Here is a 19,204-nt window from a genome sequence, read left to right as displayed (position 1 = left end):
GAAATCAACCAAAACATTGCTGAATATTTTATACTTCATAATTTAATTTGTGTCAGCTTGGAATTGATGAACTTGAGGAAATATAGAAAAAAATTACATCAGGCTATGACTATAAATGTGGTGATAGGAAGACATCAGATTTGGTGTGCTTTATTCTTGATATATGTATAAGTTAAGTCATGCATATTTTTAATCAGCAGACTGTTTAATATGCTTTACACCTTTATTAAAAAATAAGGAAAATACTGCAGGCTATTTTTTGCCTTAACAGTCATGATTCAATCAATATTATTGCTCATCCATTGGATGGATTTTTCTAGGAGCAATGAAGTTACAAAGGAAATAGAAATGCGATCTTTTAGTCACATTTTGAAGAGGGAATAGAATGAAGAAGATTAAATGAGCTCAATTATAGGCTTATCTCACTTTATACAATAAAATAGAAAATTGTTTATAAATTGAATTTTTGTAAAGGAAATAAATTTCTCACTCACAGTTATGATTTAATTAAATTCAACACTTTTCTTGTCAACTCTTAGAATTCTGACTCAGCTTCTAAGCCACCTTCTCCTTGAAGCCTTCCTTATGCCCCTTGTTAAAGAGAATTCTTTCTGCTTGTTGTGAGGAAAAAGTGTTGAACATAATTAAATAATTAAATAATAGTGGAGAAAGAGAAATCGAAGATACAGAAAGAAAAGATGACAGATTCTATGAGGAATAAAATATCAAGTTAGCAAGTAGACAGGTTGTCAAGTTCCAATGACAGGTACTAGTTAAAGTTATGCACCTGAAATCTGAAGTAGGTATAGTCAGCTCCAGTTGCATAATTTTCTGTAGTAATATCCGAAGTCCTGGAGTAGGATTAGAGAAATATTCAAGGATGAGACTTTATGGGGCAGGAATAGCAGGAGGTCATTGAGATGAAGAATTCTAGAATCTAAATTGACCAACTATGGGATCAAGGCAAATACGGAAAACATGAATTTTCTACAGATAACATGATGAAAGCAAGAAGCACGAGTTCCTGTTCTGAAATAGTTCAGTCTAATGAGGAAGCAACTATGTACAAATAAGCCATGTATATGAAAAATGAGAAATAATAAATAGAGGGAAGGCACTAGGATTAAGGAGGAATTGGGAAAGATTTCTTGCAGAAGGTGGTATTTTAGCTTGAATAAACTTCGAAAGTTAGAATTGGAGATATATAGGGAGAATATTCCAGCTGGGGAAAATACATTTAAAAAATAAAAGATAAAACAAAATAAAAAATACAAAACCATTAAAACAATAAAAACAGTTGATTTTTAAGGTCACAAATTAGAGAAAACATAAGGTAATCTGATTAAAAATAAGAGTAAAACAAAATTAATAATAGCTAACCCTCTTAGAGTACTATGTGCCAGGTACTGTGCTAAGTGCTTAACAGTTATTATCTCACTGGATCATCACAATAACTGTGCAGTTTTAATACCCATTTCATAAATGAGGAAACTGAGGTAAACAGAGATTAAATGATTTGCCTAGGGTTATATTTCTGGTAAATGATTTGACCTCTGGTCTTCCTGACTCAGGATTGATGCTCTATCCACTGCGCCACCTAGCTGTCAATTTGTCATTATCACCATAATTTATATATTATTAGAAATGTGCGCTTTACCAATAAGACAAGAAGAAAAAAGTTGGGGGGTGGGGAGACTAAGTATAGTGTAAGAGGAAATCATATTAAAGTATTGTGAGTTTGTTTGTTTTTGAAAAGATAAAATCCACTGAGAGAACCCTAGGGATTCAACTAAAAGAAATTATTGAAACAATAACTTTAGCCAAGTAGCAGAATATAAAATATACCCACACTAATCATTAGCTTTTCTACAATTTGTTAATTTAATTCAACAGACATAGAGAAAAATACTATACAATATATAAGATATATAAATCTGTTTTAGAGTATATAAAATATTTGACAACTATAAAACACTTTACAGAAAAGAAAGAGACAAATAATTGGAAAGATACTAAATGCTTATCATCTGGAATGGCCCAATTAATAAAAATGAAAATACTGATTAAATGAATTTACTTATTCAGTGACAAAACAACCTAACTACCAACGAATTACTTATTAGAGCTAGAAACAATAAGAAAACTCATCTGGAGAGGTTAAAAATCTCAAAGGAAATAATGAAAATATATAGGAAGGAAATGAGTTTAGCAGTATGTGATCTCAAATTATATTGCAAAGAAACAGTCATTAAGATCTATATGGTGTTGATTAAAAAAATAGGAAAGTATATTAGTTGAACCAATTAAGAATATAAGATCCTTGTGTGCAGGAACATAGTAGCACAACGTTTAGTGAAACCAAGGACCCTATGTAAGGAGTCATCGTTGAAAAGGAACTAGGGCACATCACAAATTATAAGAGATTGGACAGATACTTTTCAAAATTATGGATAGATAATAAGTTTTGACCAAACAAGGATCATAGGAGAAAAAAATGTATAGTGAAAATGGAAATGTTTTTGTACAGACAAAATCAATGCAGCTTTAGTTTTAGCAATCATAAGAGAAAAGGTTAACTGGAAAACAATCTTTGCAGCAAATTTTTGTAATGAACATCTGATTTCCAAGATATATATATAGAAATGATACCAATATGTAACAAGAAATGCTATTTATTTTCCAACAAACAAATGGTAAAATGACAATTCTCATTTTATGCATATAAATATCCCAAAGAGGGCAAAGACAAAGGGGAAGGACACTTGTTTTGTTTTTTTTTAATAACTTTTTATTGATAGAACGCATGCCAGGGTAATTTTTACAGCATTATCCCTTGCATTCACTTCTGTTCCAATTTTTCCCCTCCCTCCCTCCACCCCCTCCCCCAGATGGCAAGCAGTCCTTTACATGTTGAATGGGTTACAGTATATACTAGATACAATATATGTGTGCAGAACCGAACAGTTCTCTTGTTGCACAGGGAGAATTGAATTCAGAGGGTATAAATAACCCGGGAAGAAAAACAAAAATGCAAGCAGTTTATATTCATCTCCTAGTGTTCTTTCTCTGGGTGTAGCTGTTTCTGTCCATCTTTGATCAATTAAGGCTCTCTTTATTGAAGAGATCCACTGGGGAAGGACACTTGTACAAAAATATTTACACCAGAACTTTTGGTTATAGTAAAGAATTAGAGACAGTGGTAGAGAGTGACTAAATAAATTTTGTCATATGTTATAATACAACATACCTCTTAGGGAAATAAAAAATGATAAAAAAAACTCATAGAAAACTTAGAAAGATCTATATGAATTGAAGCAGTATGAAAAGAGGAAGACCAGGATAACCATATAAATAAAAACAATATTATAAAGAAAAAATGATTTTGAAAGGTTTAAGAACTCTGATCAGTGTAATTGATAGAATGATAGAATGTAACAATTCTAGGCAAATGGGGAAGCAAGTTACATACCTTTTGACAAAAAAGTGATGAATCCAGATGTAAAATAAGATATACAATTTTGGACTTTTCCAGCATGGATATTTGTTTTGCTTGACTGTACACAATTATAACAAGGACTTTGTTTTTCTTTTTTTCTAATGAATTGAGTCGGAAATGTGAAAGAGAATAGAGACAGGGAAGGAAAAAAAAGAAAGGAGGATCTTTGAGTCATCTTTTTAAAACTCAAAAGTAAAGGATGGAAGAAAAGTCAGAAAGAACCAAAGTTTTGAAAATTATGTATTGAATTTATATACTTAAAAAAACCAAGCTGTACATAATCGAGATCTATAGTTTCATATATAATCTTCTTTTCTAATTTCCTATAAATTTGGAAATACTCTTTTTATTTGGTGTTTGTTAAATTCAACATAAAAAATGCAAAACAAAACAAAAACAACCTAGAACAATGAATTACAACTGGTAGGCTGGACTTCAGCTCCTTTGAACATTATTAATCTTCTCTCCCTCCCTTCTGCTCCAACACCTCTCCATTTAGAAAACTTCCATATTTGTTTTCCAATTTTCAAGGGCATAGAGATTTTTTCATATAGCCCTGTATTTTAGTAGGGCATTTCTCTAATATGAAGTAACTATTACTAATTTATTATTTATTATTTAATCTATTTAACAATGGAATGAGAACTCCCCCCCCAAAAAAAAGACTGTCTAAAGTAATCTCTTGCTCCTGCACAGTAAGAGGGGAGTCAATAAAATTTACTTTTGTCTGTTTTTGTTTTTACAGTATACAAATGTGAAAAATGGTTTTATGAATAGCTTTTTCAAGCTTTTAATCTGAGTTTAAAACATCAATTAATATGGAGTTGGCTGTCACTCAAGTTTTCTGTTTCCATTCAAAGGTAAAAGCTTGGGAATGGAGGACTATTAAATATGATTGAAGTGACAAAAGAAAAGTGACAAATGCAGGTAAGAAATATTGGAGAGAAGTTTCCTATATTGGTTGGGAGATTGGACTGGATGGCCCAAAATATCCCTTTCAAAGCAAAGACGCTATGATTTTTGTGATTTGTCTTAGCTTATTAGTGATAATAGAAGCAGTCTGGTATAATGAATAAAGAGCTAAGTCTGGAAGACTGGGTCAAGTGTTGCCTTGTCACATAAACTAGTTGTATGACTTTCGGCAAGTTACTTAAAATCTGGGGATCAGTAAACTCTCTCAGACTGTAAATCCCAAAGCAATTGTCAGTCTGCATTTTCATTGACAGGAGTTTCTTTTACCATTGAAATTATAGGTGCCACATAAGATAAAATTAATTATATATTATAATACTTCATATTATGTAATATAAATATTGTGCAACTAGAGTTGTTGGAGCAAAAAAAAAGTATAATAAAACAAAACTGACTAATTTAAACCAAAACACAGAAGTGGACTGACTACATGACTTGCCTAAATTTTATATTGTATATTCTAAGTCTGGCTCTGGACTCAGGAGATGATGCTTTAAGAATAATTTGAGGAGGGGCACATTATATTTATGTGGCACAGTAGATAGAGCACCAGCCCTGAAGTCAGAATGCCTTGAGTTCAAATCTGACCTCAGACATTTAACACTTCCTAGCTGTGTGACCCTGGGCAAGTCACTTAACCCCAATTGCCTCAGCAATAATAATAATTATAACAATAATAATAATCTGAGGCAAGTACCAGAGCATCTACTCTCCCATTGCTCCATTCTAATTCTGAATGCTTAATAAGAGCAGTTACAGAATAATGACACATGATAAACTGTAGAAAATGTAACTGAAACTTCTTATTAGTAATGTTAAGTGATAGTATATTCTTAAGGACATACTTAAATCAAATAGCAAAGTGTTACGAAATTTATTTAACACACTTAAGAATCCTCTTTGTCTATTTCTCTCCCTCATCTCTTTCTCCCTACCAAACTTCTGTTTCTTACTCTTCTTGCCTCTTATATTCTTTTCTTCTTCTGTATCTTTCTTTCCCTTATAATTTTGCCTTTTTTGACTTTTTTCCTTCTGGGTCTAGATGCATTGTGGATGCATTTTGCTGGTGCAAAATCTTAGCAATTTGTGTCTATCATTTTTTACTATGATCTTCCCTGTCTCATTTGATCAAGAGCTATAGCTCTTATACATACATACATACATATATATATATATAAGCAACATATATTATATGCTATAGCAATAGCCATAACTATGAAAAATAACTTGATTTCTTCTTTGCTTTTCCTATAATTTGCTTATGAAGTGACATTTTAAAAATCTAGTCATGTGTCTATTTGGGAAGAGAAGTGAATGCTTTGAGAGATGCTGTCAAGATTTAGAAATATTTATTTTATGTTATATTTTATTTAATTTATGCAATAAAAAAGTAATTCCATAACATGGAACAATAAAAAAGACATACAAACAGCAAAACTATCATATAAATTTCTTTTTCTTTTTTTCCTTCCCTCCCTCCACTCACCCTAAAAAAGACTCCCATTATATACACAATTAGTTTATACATACTCTTATTAAGCAGTTCTTTCTCTGGATGCTGATAGCACTTTCTTCATATGTCCTTTATAGTTAATTTGGATATTTATAAGAGACTCAAAGTCATTCTTCAAACAATATTGTCTTACTATATACAATGTTCTCTCTTGGTTCTACTCATTTTGCTTTTCATTATTTCATGCAAGTCTTTCCATATTTTTCTAAATTCATCGAGCTCATAATTTCTTATATCAAAGTAGCATTCCATTACAATGATTCACTGCAACTTATTCAGGTATTCCCCAATGGATAAGCATCCCTGAAATACCCAGTTCTTTGCCACCACAAAGTGATCTGCTACAAATATTATAGAACATATAGATTCTTCTCCCTTTCCCCTAATCATCTTTGGTATTTCTGGGCCAAAGGAAAACCCTTTTTTTTTAAATGAGGAAATTAAATGATCTAAGATGCCTCTGGGTTTTAAAATCTATGCTTTTCAGCACAGCAGTGATGTAAAGCCACTTCTCAAGGGACAGTGCAGTAGTGTTCTCAGGACACAAAGACTCCCTTCATATTCTGACCTCCAAGAGGGCAGAAAGGTCACTGGGCAGGTAAGACTGATGATCAGGGGTCAACCCGGTAGCGGTAGGGGTGGGGGTGGTGAGTTTTCATTGCTAGAGGTAGAAAGAGATGACCCCAGAGCAGAAGGTTTGGGCAAGATATCCAGAAACTCTGAGTCACCAAACTCCTGGTTGCTAGAAGATTAATAATAATGATGATGAAGTTAACATTTATAATAATGTTTACTATATGCCAGACACAAATATTATCTCATTTGATGCTCATAACAATCCTGGGAGGTAGTTGCTATTTTTGTTCCCATTTTAGAGTTGAGCAAACTATGGAAGACAAAGGTTAAATGACTCACATGGTTAATTAATGTCTCAGGTCAGATTTGAATTTGTTTCTGGACCTGGTGCTCTATCCATATTTCCACCTAACTGCCCTATTTGTGGGGGCTCCCTTAAGCATGGTCAATTTACATCAACTTGTCCTTAGCTCCCGATTCATTCACCCCTTCCAGCTGTTGGGATGCAGCTAAGACACTGATGGGAAGAGAACAAGTCCAACAGCTTCTGTGCCCTTTGAAGCTTGTGTGTGTGTGTGTGTGTGTGTGTGTGTGAATTCTCTTCACATTATATTTATGTATGCATATTTAAATAAGTATGTACACATACACACATATGTAAGGTTATTTTAAAGGGGAGATCACAAGCAAATGAGGTGATTTTTTACAAAAAGCTTCCCATATAAGTCTAGAAGTAAAAGTACAAATTGTGAGAGGAAAAGCTAAGGAAGGAGTGCATTACAGGTACAAGGGATAGCAGGTGCAAAGGCAGGGATGGAAAATGACTTGCCCTGTTTGAGGAACAGTATAAAGGCCAACATGACTGGACCACAGAGTAGAAAAAAATTGGGGTAATATGCAACAAGACAGAAAAAGTATATTAAGATCATGTTGTAAGGGACTCAAATGGCAAATAGAAGATTTTATATTAATCACTAGAAGTAGGAGGGTGTCACTGAAGTTTTTTGAGTAAAGGAGTAATAATGGATTTTCACTTTGGAGAAATAGCTTGAAGGCTCTTGCAATAGGTCAGGTAAGAGGTAATAAGGTCTAAATTAAGAGTGGTGGGTATTTTTTGCTTTAAGAGATGGGGATGGATGGAAATGACATTTTTGTTGCTGTTGTTATTGTTGATTAGATTTGTCATAAGTCAAAGTAAGGAGTTGAAGTGGACACTGAGATTTAGATCTAGATGATTTGAAGAATGCCCTTAATGAAAAAGAGGGAAAGTTAGAAGTATGGTAAGTTTAAAAAAAAAAAAAGAAGTATGGGGAGTTGGAAGAAAGATAATGAGTTCTCTTTGGGACAATTTGAATTTACAGTGTCTGTAGGATATTCAAAATATCCAAAAGATATTTGGTTTAGTGGGACTAGAGCTGAAGAGAGAAACATGGGTTTGATCCATGAATCTGGGATTCATTTAAAGAGTGAATAAGGCTGCCAAGTGACATCTTATCAGATTTGAAAATGACATAAAGCTGGGAGTGACAGCTAACATATTGGATGCCTGAGTCAGGATTCTCAGGATTCAAAAAGGCCCCTCATAAGCTAGAACACTGGGCTGAATGAAATCAGGATCACAGAATTTAAGAGCTGGTGGGGACCTCAACAGTCATCTCTATACTGATATACTTGAGAGCAACAGAAGAAGCAGAAGTTATTTAGCCTTTTGTGAAGACCTCCAATGAGGGAGAGTTCAATACTTCCCTTCAATGTAACATATTCATTTTTTTCTTTTATAAATTTATCTATCTTAACTGTGATTGAAAACATGATCAGTTTTGAAGGGTCAATATTCTATACATACATGAGGGAAAGTATGTTTCTTTTCATTCTCTATGTTTAAAAAAAAATCCAGTTTCTTCAATTTTCCATTTAAACCAACAATTTTCTCACTTATCTTTGTTTGATTTATCATATTTTATTTGTAAAATGTTGAAACCTACTTAGTTTTCTCTTATTTTCTTCTTGCAAGTCTATGAGTTTTCCCCTACATTTAATTTTTATTGTTTAATGCATTCATACTGAATCAATATGTTGTTATTCCTAGTGGTGCCATTATGCAAGAAATATCTTATTGTTTATCTCATATAGTATTTTATGGTTTAAATTAGACTCCGGCAGACATCACCTATGTATCTCCTGATTCTCATGAACTATCTGTAGCATGATAAATTTTAGTCAGTTTGATTCATATTTCTGTACATATTTTGAATTAAATACCTTTCCTTTTAACAACATATTATTGGATTCTGCTTTTTAACTGGAACAATGTCTGAAGTTTTCTGAATTATATCTCCCATAAGCTGGTGTATTAGCTCAGCAATTTTCAGAATATCCAGTTTGAAAGAGGGGTGGGACTCTTCCAGTGGACTGAGATGCAGTCTATGAGTCTGAGTGAAGGGGGGGAGTGGAAAGGAAGGAGAGAGGAAAGGAGAGAAGGAGAGGGAAAGAGAGAGACAGAGAAGGAGAGGAAGGAGGAAAGGGATAAGAAGAGGGAGAGGGAAGAGAGAGAAAAGGAGAAAGAGAAGGAAAAGGACAAGGAGGAAGAGAGGGAGAGGACATGAGAGAGAGGGACAGAGAGAAAGAGGGAGAGGGGGTTAAGGGAAGGAGAGAGGAAAGAAGAGTAGGAGACAGAGAGAGAGATAGAGGGAGAGGGACAGGGAGAGAAAAAGGGGGGAGAGAGAGAGAGAAAAAGAGAAGGAAGGGGAAAAAGGGAGAGGGAGAAAGGGGGGAGAGGAAGAGGGAGAGGGAAAGGGAAAGAGAGAGGGAAAAGGAGAGAAAAAAAGAAGAGGGAGAGGAAAAGGGAGAGGGAAAAGGAAGAGGAGAAGGAAGAGGGAAAAAGGGGAGAAGAGAGAAACAGAAAAAATGAGAAGGGATTTTCCCCTCAGCTGTGCTTGAAACATCCTTGTATTATCACATGCCAACAACATGAAACACCATACCATCACTAGAGCTCCCTGGAAAAAAAATAATGGCTGGAGACTTCATCCTCCAGGTACCATGAAGAAGCAATAAGGCTCTCCACAATGCTTTATGTTTCTATTGTCTAGAAGCCACATTTTCCAGACACTGAGACTTCAACATTTGTCTGGTTGGCAAATCTTTAATACCCTTTCTGTCTTTTTGCTTTCAGTGCTCTGTTGAGGAGCCAGCATGAGGAAGAAAGAGAAAAGGAGAAAGTGATACAGCTGAGCCACTTATATGATGCCAAATTCTTTAATTGATGAGGGCATAAATGGATCCATCTGTATCATTCTTTCATATGTTGAAAATCTAGGATGGAGAGGGTAGATTTGTAGTTTCCAGTTCCTTGAGAAAGGAATTGTTTCCTCTGGAAAATGAGTAATTTAACTCCTTGGTTTTTTTTTTCCACTTTTATTTTAAGGAAATTTTTTTTTAAAGCATAGCATCATATATTGTATTCTTGCTTTGTTGGAGAAAGTCTATGAAAGCAAGGGTTTTGGCTGAGACAATGACCACTTTAGTACCATGGACCTGAGAAATAGCCAATAGAAGACCATAATAAAGTCCTGGCTTCTCAGCATAATCTTAATATTTTTTGGTAACCGGGGGGGAAAGACTCCTATTACTATATCTTCCAAAAAGTGCTGGTACTAGTGTGATACTTCCTGTTGCTACTTTTATTCCATAGCATCAATACTACTATTTTCTGGCTTCTATTGAATGGGAAATTTCCTACTAATTTCTTCTTTTCAAATATCCTGGTTCTAGTGCCCAAATTTATAGTCTAGATCTCATCTTACTATGACAGTCTCAGTCTCATTTCAAACTATGTGTTGACAGCTGCTGAATTAACAGACTTGTCTCACAGATACTTAGTACAGAGAATTCCAGATCCTTTTACATATAGCAATGGTGTGCTGATGACTTGGAACAAAGAAACAATTTTAATATGCTTTCATTTTGTAATAACAATTATTGTGTGTATGTGCTTCTGCCAACACTAGATTGATTCAAAAGATCTGAAATTGTCCAATTGAAACTAGATTGAGTTCTTTTCCTCCACTTTAGTTGGTTCTCAATAACTTGAGTTCTGGATTTTGTGCTATATAAACATATTTCATTGCTCTCTTCTGTTATGTTTTTAATTCTGTGTTTTAAAAAATGGGAAATGTGGGAAAAGTTATAGCTTTTAAAGAGCAACTTTATTGATTATTAGAAGTATTGTAGTAGTTGGTGTGGTCAAGTCAAGTATTTCAAAGATCATTCAAACCTACAAATGAAATGGAATTTTTCACTAAAACAATGAAAAATGATTCCAAGAACTGACAAACTACTGTTATGAAATAGCTTTGTTAATCCTCTGAAAACTCAGAGGTACCTGACAGATGAAAGGACAATTATTGGTTCCTTTATAATATAGGCCAATCAACATTGAAAGAAGAGAGACTAGTAAAAAAATAGATATTAATGAATGCTATAAAGAAAAAAAAGTTTGTCCTCTGATAGTACAAAGGAATATTGAAGATGAGGAAAAGGCAATGTTTATTGTACAAACTAACTTTTCTATTCAAGGTGATACCAAAACCATTGGCAAAAGAAGTCAGGTAATCTTACAATATTTGGGCATTTTCATCAGATTATAAAACACACGCCCCCCAAAGTGTCTTGCAATCTTTATTTCTTGATTCCATGGAGGGGGTAATGAACTCAAATAAATAGACTGATATGCTGAGAAGCAGAATTGTTCCAGATTTAGAGGAATTTCTAAATGGAAGTGTAATACTACAACACAATGCTATACCATGCCTCATGTCATGAAAGATTAAGATATTTATTCAAGATTTGGAAACAAACAAGCTTTGATATGCTTGAAACCTACTTGATTTAAACTAAATTGAAAAGCTTTGAGCTTTAATCAAGACTAGACTTAGAAAAATGGATTGTTCAATTCAGTTTGCATCTGCTGCCTTGCCAGGTTTCAACTCCACAGAACAAGATGCTTCTCTCAGGATAACTTCATCACTTCTAAATTCACCACCATGCTTCAAATTCAAAAACTGATTAAACACTGATCCTTTACCCTCTGAATGGAAAATCAGAGACTACAGTCAGAGAGGCAAATTCCTCCCAATGCCTTTCTTTACAGATAGCAGAAATAAACATAGGTCACTCAACTTTAGATGTACCAGTGCTAAGTACCTCTTACTTTCATCTTTCCCTATCCAACTTTCTTGACTCCTTTTCTAAATTGTTTCCCCCTTTAAACTGTAAGCTTCTTGAGGACAAAGACTATTTTTCTTTTTATTAATTATACTTAACAGCACTTAGCACAGTGTTGGGCACATGGTAGGTATTTAATACTAATAATAATAAATTTTATTGGATTGTATTGGAAGATAGGCTAAAAACTAGGTTGTGAACTCAATATCAAATAGGAAACAAGTGATTTCAGAAAAAGTGGGACATTGAATAAAAAAATTTTAAGTTTAAAAAGTTGTAAGATTTACTGAATAAGTTAACATATTTCATTTTTCACTATGTCTCAGTTAATTTACACAGTACTGCATTTCTTAATTTTTTTTTACTTTTATGGGATAATTCAATCATTTACATTTAAGATTAAAATTTATAAGTCAGTCTTATCTTATACTTTTGTGATTGAGTCGTTCAGTCATGTCTGACTTTATGTGACCTGGTGGATCATACTATTCATGACTTTCTTGGCAAAGATATTGGAATGGTTTGCCATTTCCTTGTCTAGTGAAATAAGGCAATAGAGACTGAGTAACTTGTTCAAAGCCACATACCTAGTAAGTGTTTGAGAGTCACATTTGAACTCAGGTCTTTCTCACTCCAGATCCAGTGCTCTACATACTGAGTCATAAAGCTGCTTCATCTTATATTACCATTTGTTAAATTATTGTTGGCTATTTAAAAATGTAAACAAAGTTTTCACATTTTATAACATTGTTAAACCAAACAATGTTAATTTTATTTATACTATTTTATACTAATAGTTGTCTTTCTAAAATTCAACCTTTCCCTAATACCCTTCCCTGTTTTAAAGACAGGAGTTTTATTTTATTTTAATACTCCTGGCATCATTTCTCCAATATCCTTTCTTTGACTTGACTTTCTCTTTTTAAAAAATTGTTCCTTTTTTTTTTTTAATGATCTATTTGTAAGTAGTCAGAGAGTATTTGTTAAGTGCTTACTATGGGCTAGATACTCAGCATGCTAAGTCATGGGAATGGGAAGGAAGGCAGAAACAGTCCCTGCCCTCAAAGACTTTTTGATAGGGGAGACAATATGCAAATAACTAGGAACATACATGATGTGTATACCACCTTAATTTGGGTTTTTATTACCTCTTCCAGAACTACTGTAATATACCACTAACTATTCATTGTCTTTAAGTCTTCTTCTCTAATCTCTCCATCCTAAGGAATGGCTGTTATTCTATTGTTCAAAAATTCTTCCTGGTTCCATGTTAATGATATAATAAAGAATAAACTTCTTAGCCTTCCATTTCCCTGACTTTAACATAGCTTTCCAGGCTTATATCATTTAACTATGCCTCAGTTAATCAAACAATGGTATTTCCAACTTACCCATTAATTTGATGTATCAAAATTTGCTTCTCTGGCCCTGGAACCCAAACCTTGAACATCAGGATGTCAGAATGCTCACTTGGGGTTTCAAATTCACAAAGTCAGAGGCTACGAATTAGGCTTCACCTAAAAAAAGAAAATAACAGACACAGGCCAAAGATGGATTTGACCTTTTACTAAGCTAAATTGCCTCATAAGGAGGAAGATCTCACATCCTCTTCTCTTATAGCCTAGTCTCTCACCAGGTGACATGAGTGTAGGAGTTACTCCCTGAGATACAAAGTGAATGACTGAAGCTGAAATGCCTTTCTGGACACCCCCACAGGCAACCATAGAGCCTCTTCTATAAGTGGCTAGTTGGCCAGAACTATTTACAGAACCATTTCCAAATATGTTCCCCAGGCTCTCCAAGGTCCTAACATTCCATGTGATCACAACTCATCCCACCTCTACTACGTGCATATTCCTATATGAGTCTACTATCTTATTATATTTGTTGTATATTTTATTATATTTATTATATATAGTGTTATATATATTTATTATGGAGCATTTACTAAGCTAGGAGTCAGAAAGACTCCTTTTTTGTCACAGTACTTACTAACTGCATGAAGCTCAGCAAGTCACTTAACTTTTGTTAAGTCTCTTTCCTCAATAATAAAGTGGTTATGGTAGCTTCTATTTCATGGGGTCGTTATGATAATCAAAAGATATAAGGTAAGTAAAGAACTTAGCCAACATAAAGCACTGTATAAAGGTCAGTTCTTACTCTGAAACAAGGACTAGCTTTCAGTAAAACAAAGATGATGGAAAGATAGCATTCATGTGGCATTCTAAAGTTGCACTCACATCCAGGTTCATGGTTTCTTTCAAAGTCATCAAACCATTCCTCTGCTGAACCTTTGAGTGGAAGATTCTCAGTTATCCTTGAGTCAATTGGGTTTGTAAAACAAGGTACCATGTAAGCCAGGGATTCTAGGCTGAATAGTTTCAAAGGGATACTGTGGAGATGAGTTCCCATAGTTACCTTGCAGTCTGTAGTAACAGCCAATTGGTCCTTTCAAACATTGTAGTTGATGCATTTGTTAACAGTTTGGGCTGCTATTTTTTATCCAATCAGCTGAATGAACTTGGGATAGGTCCAGTCAAAGTGAAAGGGGAAAGATAGGAGAGTGTCTGGGTAGGATTCTCCCTTGAGCCAAATTAACTGAATTTTGCAAAACTAGAGAATAAACATTGCAAACCTGTGCTTTTGCTAACCCTATACACTATTTCTAAGGAAAATTGGTGAAAATACCTTTAAGGGGAAGAATGGGCAGAAGACTTATGTGGAGGTTAACACTCTGTGTAGTTTCTTTGGTCAAACTCATGGTCTTTCAAAGCTGGATATCTTTCAGTTGCAGCATTTTACTTGTTTACTAGTCCTTTGAAAAAGAAGGAAACCAATAACCTCTAAGACAACCACAGATGATGTTCTGACAAAAGTGCTTGTTTTTGCTTTAAATTAAGAATCTCATGGTTAGGCTCAAGACTTTTTCCCCCTAGCTAGTATTTTATATGTGAAATACTAGATATATTTCATATATGTATAAAGATGATTCAGAGCATGCCTTTTGTAGCATTTTCCCCTAGAAGTGTTGAAGGATTTTCTGTGATTCAATCTGATACTGAAGGGAGAACTCTGGGAGCTGGAATAAGATCTGACTTCAAATATGGCTTCTGACACTATTTCTATGACTTAGGGAAGTGGCACTGTACGCTTGGGTCAAAAGATGAGGGCACAAATCTCACTTCTTATGCTTATTACTTATTTAACCTTAGGCAAGTCATTCAATCTCTATAGCCTCATTTTCCTCATCTGTAAAATGAAGGGGTTGGTTCAAATGGCCTCAAGCTTCTTTCCAGCTCTAATTGTATATCTTTTGATTTTTCTCTTGAGAACTGCCTTGTCCAGTATCTTTGTTCTCTAAGGTATAGAAATGCAGTCTGTGTCAATGAATTGTGTCAAGGACTTAAACTGGGGGAAGAAGGTGGATGTAATAGGATGTTACTTCAATCCTATTTTTTGAGCCCCTTAATTTTTCATTCAACTTTTCAGCAGCTGAAAGGCATTCCCAACCGCCCCCTCCCCTTTCCCAAAGGATTTTAGATGAGAATAGTTCACATGAAATGATAAATTGAGAGCTGGGAAAGACCTTAAAGTCCCTCTAGTCCCAATACCCTTAATTTACAGATGAGGGAACTAGGGCAGAGGGATAGCGACTAGCCTATTTATGGTCACACAGCCATGAAGTGTCTCAGACAGGATTTGAACTCAGATCTTCCTGATTCCAAGACCAGTGTCCTTTTCACCAAGCCATATTGCTTCATGTTGAAGATTGGGGTGGTTTCTTATTTTATTTCTGACCTGGGACCTTCTGCATCAACAAGAGACCTTAAACAATTTCCAGCCCACGCTCTCTCTCTCCGGGAGAATAAACAACAGAATTGTTAGGGTTTCTAGGTGATACATCAGATTCCTTTAAAGATTGTAAAGAGCCCATTCTCAGGGATGCCACCCCAAAGTTCAGGAAATAGGCCACTTCCTTGAAAATTACCAAGAATCAGTAAGACTTCTGGTGCCCTCTACAGAATCTTTTGTTCCTAATGTTGCCAATGTGCCAAACCCAGTCAGAATCCTCACCTCCTCCCCACTCCTACCCCAGTTCCTTATTTCATTATTGGGCTAGCCTCTCCAATGCAGGTAATTTTTTCGGACCCGGATCATTTTTTCCAGGTAGTAGTTGAGGTCTCCAAGGAGAAAATCAATTGGTTATCTTTTTTTCCTAAATGGATAACTCTTTCCTCTGGAAGCCTGCTTCCTTCTCAGGGAAGCAAACGGTCTTTGTCTCTCTCGGATTTTCTGTATCTTTCCCCTCCCCCCTTTTCCACGCGTCCCACGTCGCCTTTCACGCAAAGTCCACCCATACTTAAACCTCCGGAATTTAGAAGTAAAAGGGACACTTAGTCTTACCCTCTCCTTTTAGGATGAGGCCTAGAAAGCTTAAGCAACTTACTCAAAGTTCTACATCCAGTAAATAGCAAACGGACATTCGAACCCGGGACCTCTGATTTTAGAGGCAGCTCTCCTGCCATTGCACCACTTTACTCCCTCCCGGCCCGACCCGGGCAGCCACCTCAGTATACATCTTGCCCTGCTCGACTAGAGCAGAGGCTAAGAGCGGGGGGTGGTGCGTGCGTGCGTGCGTGCGAGCGAATGTATTTATACATATATATGTGTGTGCGCGCACCATTTGCAAAGGTGACCCGCAGGGGAGCCCCGAAGCCCACCACTCCTCCCCCTTCGGCTGTGGTTGGGCAGGAGCGCAGACGCTGCCAATCTCCATCAGAAAGGCTGGTGGCCTCCGCGGAATTCCCCAACCCCCTTCCACTCTCTCAGCAGCCCCAATTGTAGGGAGATAGGGTCCGTTCCGCCCCGCCCCAGCCCCACCTCCCTCCTCCGAGGGGGCGGGGAGAAAGGCCACGGGAGGGAGGGCCCAGGCGGCAGTGGGAGGCCGCAGCACTGGAGGAGGAGGAGGAAGAGGACAAGTTATTGTGTCAAAGGGGTTCGGGTGCTCTCCGGTGCTTGTGTGTGGATGCGGGAGTGTTTGTGTGTGTGTGCGCGCGCGCGCGTGGGTCTCCCTGTGTCCCCTCGGCTGCTCCTCTCCGAGGAAGAACGAGCGCGAGCGAGCCCGGTTCCCACGCAGCATCCCTTGGCCCCGGGCAGGCAGCAACAGCCGGCCTGACGGACAGATTGCCAGCCGTGGGACGCCGTGCGCTCCTCGGAGAGAGAGCCTCGGCGGCAGCCGCAACAGCAGCAGCTGCAGAGCCGGGGGCAGGGGCCGGGACTAGGGCTCCAGCTCGCTGGGGAGCCTGAGATCCGAGCCCTCTCTCGGTGTGCTCGCCGCCGCCACCGCGGAGGCTCCGCTCGGCAGCCGGGGCCTCGGTGCAGGAGAGAGGCGGGCTGAAGAGTGAGGGAGACAGTCAGTCCAGAGCAGTGCAACCCCGCGCTCCGAGTCCGCTCCTCGGCGCCCACCTCAGTCATCGTCCTCCCGCTGCTGCTGCTTCCTCCTCCTCCTCTTCTTCCTCCTCCTCCTGCGGCAGCTGAGACTGCTGCTGCTGCTTTGGAGCCCGAAGTGGTCGCGTCGGGGGCTGCACCCGCGTCCCGCTTGGATCTGGGGCTGCCGTGCCCTCTGGTGTGGGAAGCTCGCGGTCGTGTCGGGGTGCTCCGAGGGCTCCGAACTCTGGCTGCCCAGGAAAGTGCCTTCATGAACCCAGAGGATGTCCGGGAAGCATTACAAAGGTCCTGAAGTCAGTTGTTGCATCAAATATTTCATATTCGGTTTCAATGTTATTTTCTGGGTAAGTTGTGTCGTTATTATCCTCGGTGGCGTGGTGTCGGTGATTTTATTCACGATGGTTCCCTGGGTTGCCCCAAGTGCTTTTTTACTTTTCGGCAGACCTCTGGGCTTTTGCCTTGCTCTTCCCCAAAGCGAGAAAAGGTGCCTTAGTCCCTCTTCTTTCCTAATTGCTCGTAGTAAGGAGGCTAGGATTTTATTCCTTTGTAGGTTGGGGGCGGGGGGGAGGGGGGAATGGGGAAGAAAGAACTAAGAAAAACTGAGATTGAAAGGCAGCTCCCAGGCCTCAAATTGTCCCTGGAAAAGGGGAAGAGTGAACTATTGTTGGGATAAAAATGAGATCAAGGGTTTGGCAGTTTGGGACAATAAGCAGCGACATGGAATAGATTTGTTCCCATGGGATATTGATGTTGTGCATAGCTTGGATAATAATAGGGCAGATTAACCATGCAAAGCACCCTCCTCGAAGTCCACCTTTGTGAGAAGGATTTGATTGGACATGAGGTTGCCACCGCTCTTACTGCTGTATGTTCCAGAGGCTATCTGCCTTCTCCATCACAGGCTTTTGTGTGTGGATGATGCAGCTTGAATGGTATAGCGTGTACTGGATGCAATATGTACATAAATAACACTTCCAGCACATTCTTTCCAAGTCTCGTTCCGAAAAGCATTTTGCATAATGGCCCGTTTGTGGTGTGGGTGGTGGGGAAGATTTATTTTTGTATCTGTCATTGTCAGAACAATAACTAGTAATCATCAACATATATTTCAGTCTAGTTCCCCAATTAATTATTAGCCTCATGTCTTTGGTCTTTCTCTAAGTGATGAGTTAAAGTGGTTTTTTTTTTTTTTTTTTTTTTTTTTTTTTTTTTTGGTGATGGTTATTATTTTGGCTGGACGAAGAAATGTAAACCAGAAGGTGTGCTAGATTGAGAAATAAAGCAAATGCTTGCATGCCATTTCGTGTCTTTGTTTTTAAACCTCCGTAGTGTTAAATAATAGAAATTATTTCTATTTTGTTTTATTTCCGGCTTTTTTTCTGAGTTCCCTAATGCTTTTCAGCAATCAGACAAAGAGTTTCTCCGGACCTGGGAGACACAGGTGTTTCAAAGACCTTGATTTCTTCCTCCCCTTTACCTCCTTTCTTCACGTTACCCACTCTCCCACGATGAAAAGTAAAAATGGTGGCTCTTGGGTTTTTCAGCAAGTTAATGCTGAGTGTAAGTTTAAAAGTCCCCCTAAAAAGGAGAAGATGATGTAGAGTGATTAAATTAAGAGGTATTAGTAAGCCCAAAGAATCCAAACATGAGGTATTCGTTCAGTGTCTTAAATTTTTATTTTTTATATTCACAGGAGCAAATATCAATCTTTGAGAAATGTTTTCAGAAGAATTCTCTGTTGCTATTTCCCTTGTCGTATTTTCCTAATAGGATTATTTTATTTTCATTTAAAAAAAAACTGTTTTCTTTTTTTACATGTGTCGCATTGACAACACATGTTTTGCAGAGTGAAGCAGGATTGGAGAACACTTTCTGTACCATCTTGCCATCTGCCCTCAGGACTGATGAATAAGATTAGGAGGATGGGTGAATAAATATAATAAACAGTCCAGTACTGCTTTTGTGGGTGATTG

General features: G+C 37.2%; 1 protein-coding gene and 1 long non-coding RNA gene across 2 annotated transcripts in view; one reads left to right on the top strand and one right to left on the bottom strand.

Annotated features, from left to right (window-relative positions):
* The window catches only part of LOC127540279 (uncharacterized), a 31,004-nt gene extending 16,412 nt beyond the window's left edge, over positions 1-14,592 (bottom strand). The window contains exons 1-2 of the long non-coding RNA XR_007948114.1: positions 14,472-14,592; positions 13,175-13,300 (exon numbers count right to left, since the gene is read on the bottom strand). This is a non-coding gene — a long non-coding RNA (uncharacterized LOC127540279). The remainder of the gene's footprint in view (positions 1-13,174; positions 13,301-14,471) is intronic.
* Positions 14,593-16,796: 2,204 nt separating this feature from the next.
* TSPAN5 (tetraspanin 5) overlaps positions 16,797-19,204 on the top strand; it is a 195,492-nt gene continuing 193,084 nt past the window's right edge. The window contains exon 1 of the mRNA XM_051964424.1: positions 16,797-17,575. Coding sequence (XP_051820384.1) covers positions 17,495-17,575 — 81 coding nt within the window. The 5' untranslated portion in view covers positions 16,797-17,494. The remainder of the gene's footprint in view (positions 17,576-19,204) is intronic.

The sequence above is a fragment of the Antechinus flavipes genome, chromosome 6 (genome assembly GCF_016432865.1).
Source record: "Antechinus flavipes isolate AdamAnt ecotype Samford, QLD, Australia chromosome 6, AdamAnt_v2, whole genome shotgun sequence".
NCBI classification, from domain to species: Eukaryota; Metazoa; Chordata; class Mammalia; order Dasyuromorphia; family Dasyuridae; genus Antechinus; species Antechinus flavipes.
The sequence above is the reverse complement of the archived record's forward strand: the minus strand, read 5'-3'. Positions and strand labels throughout refer to the sequence as shown.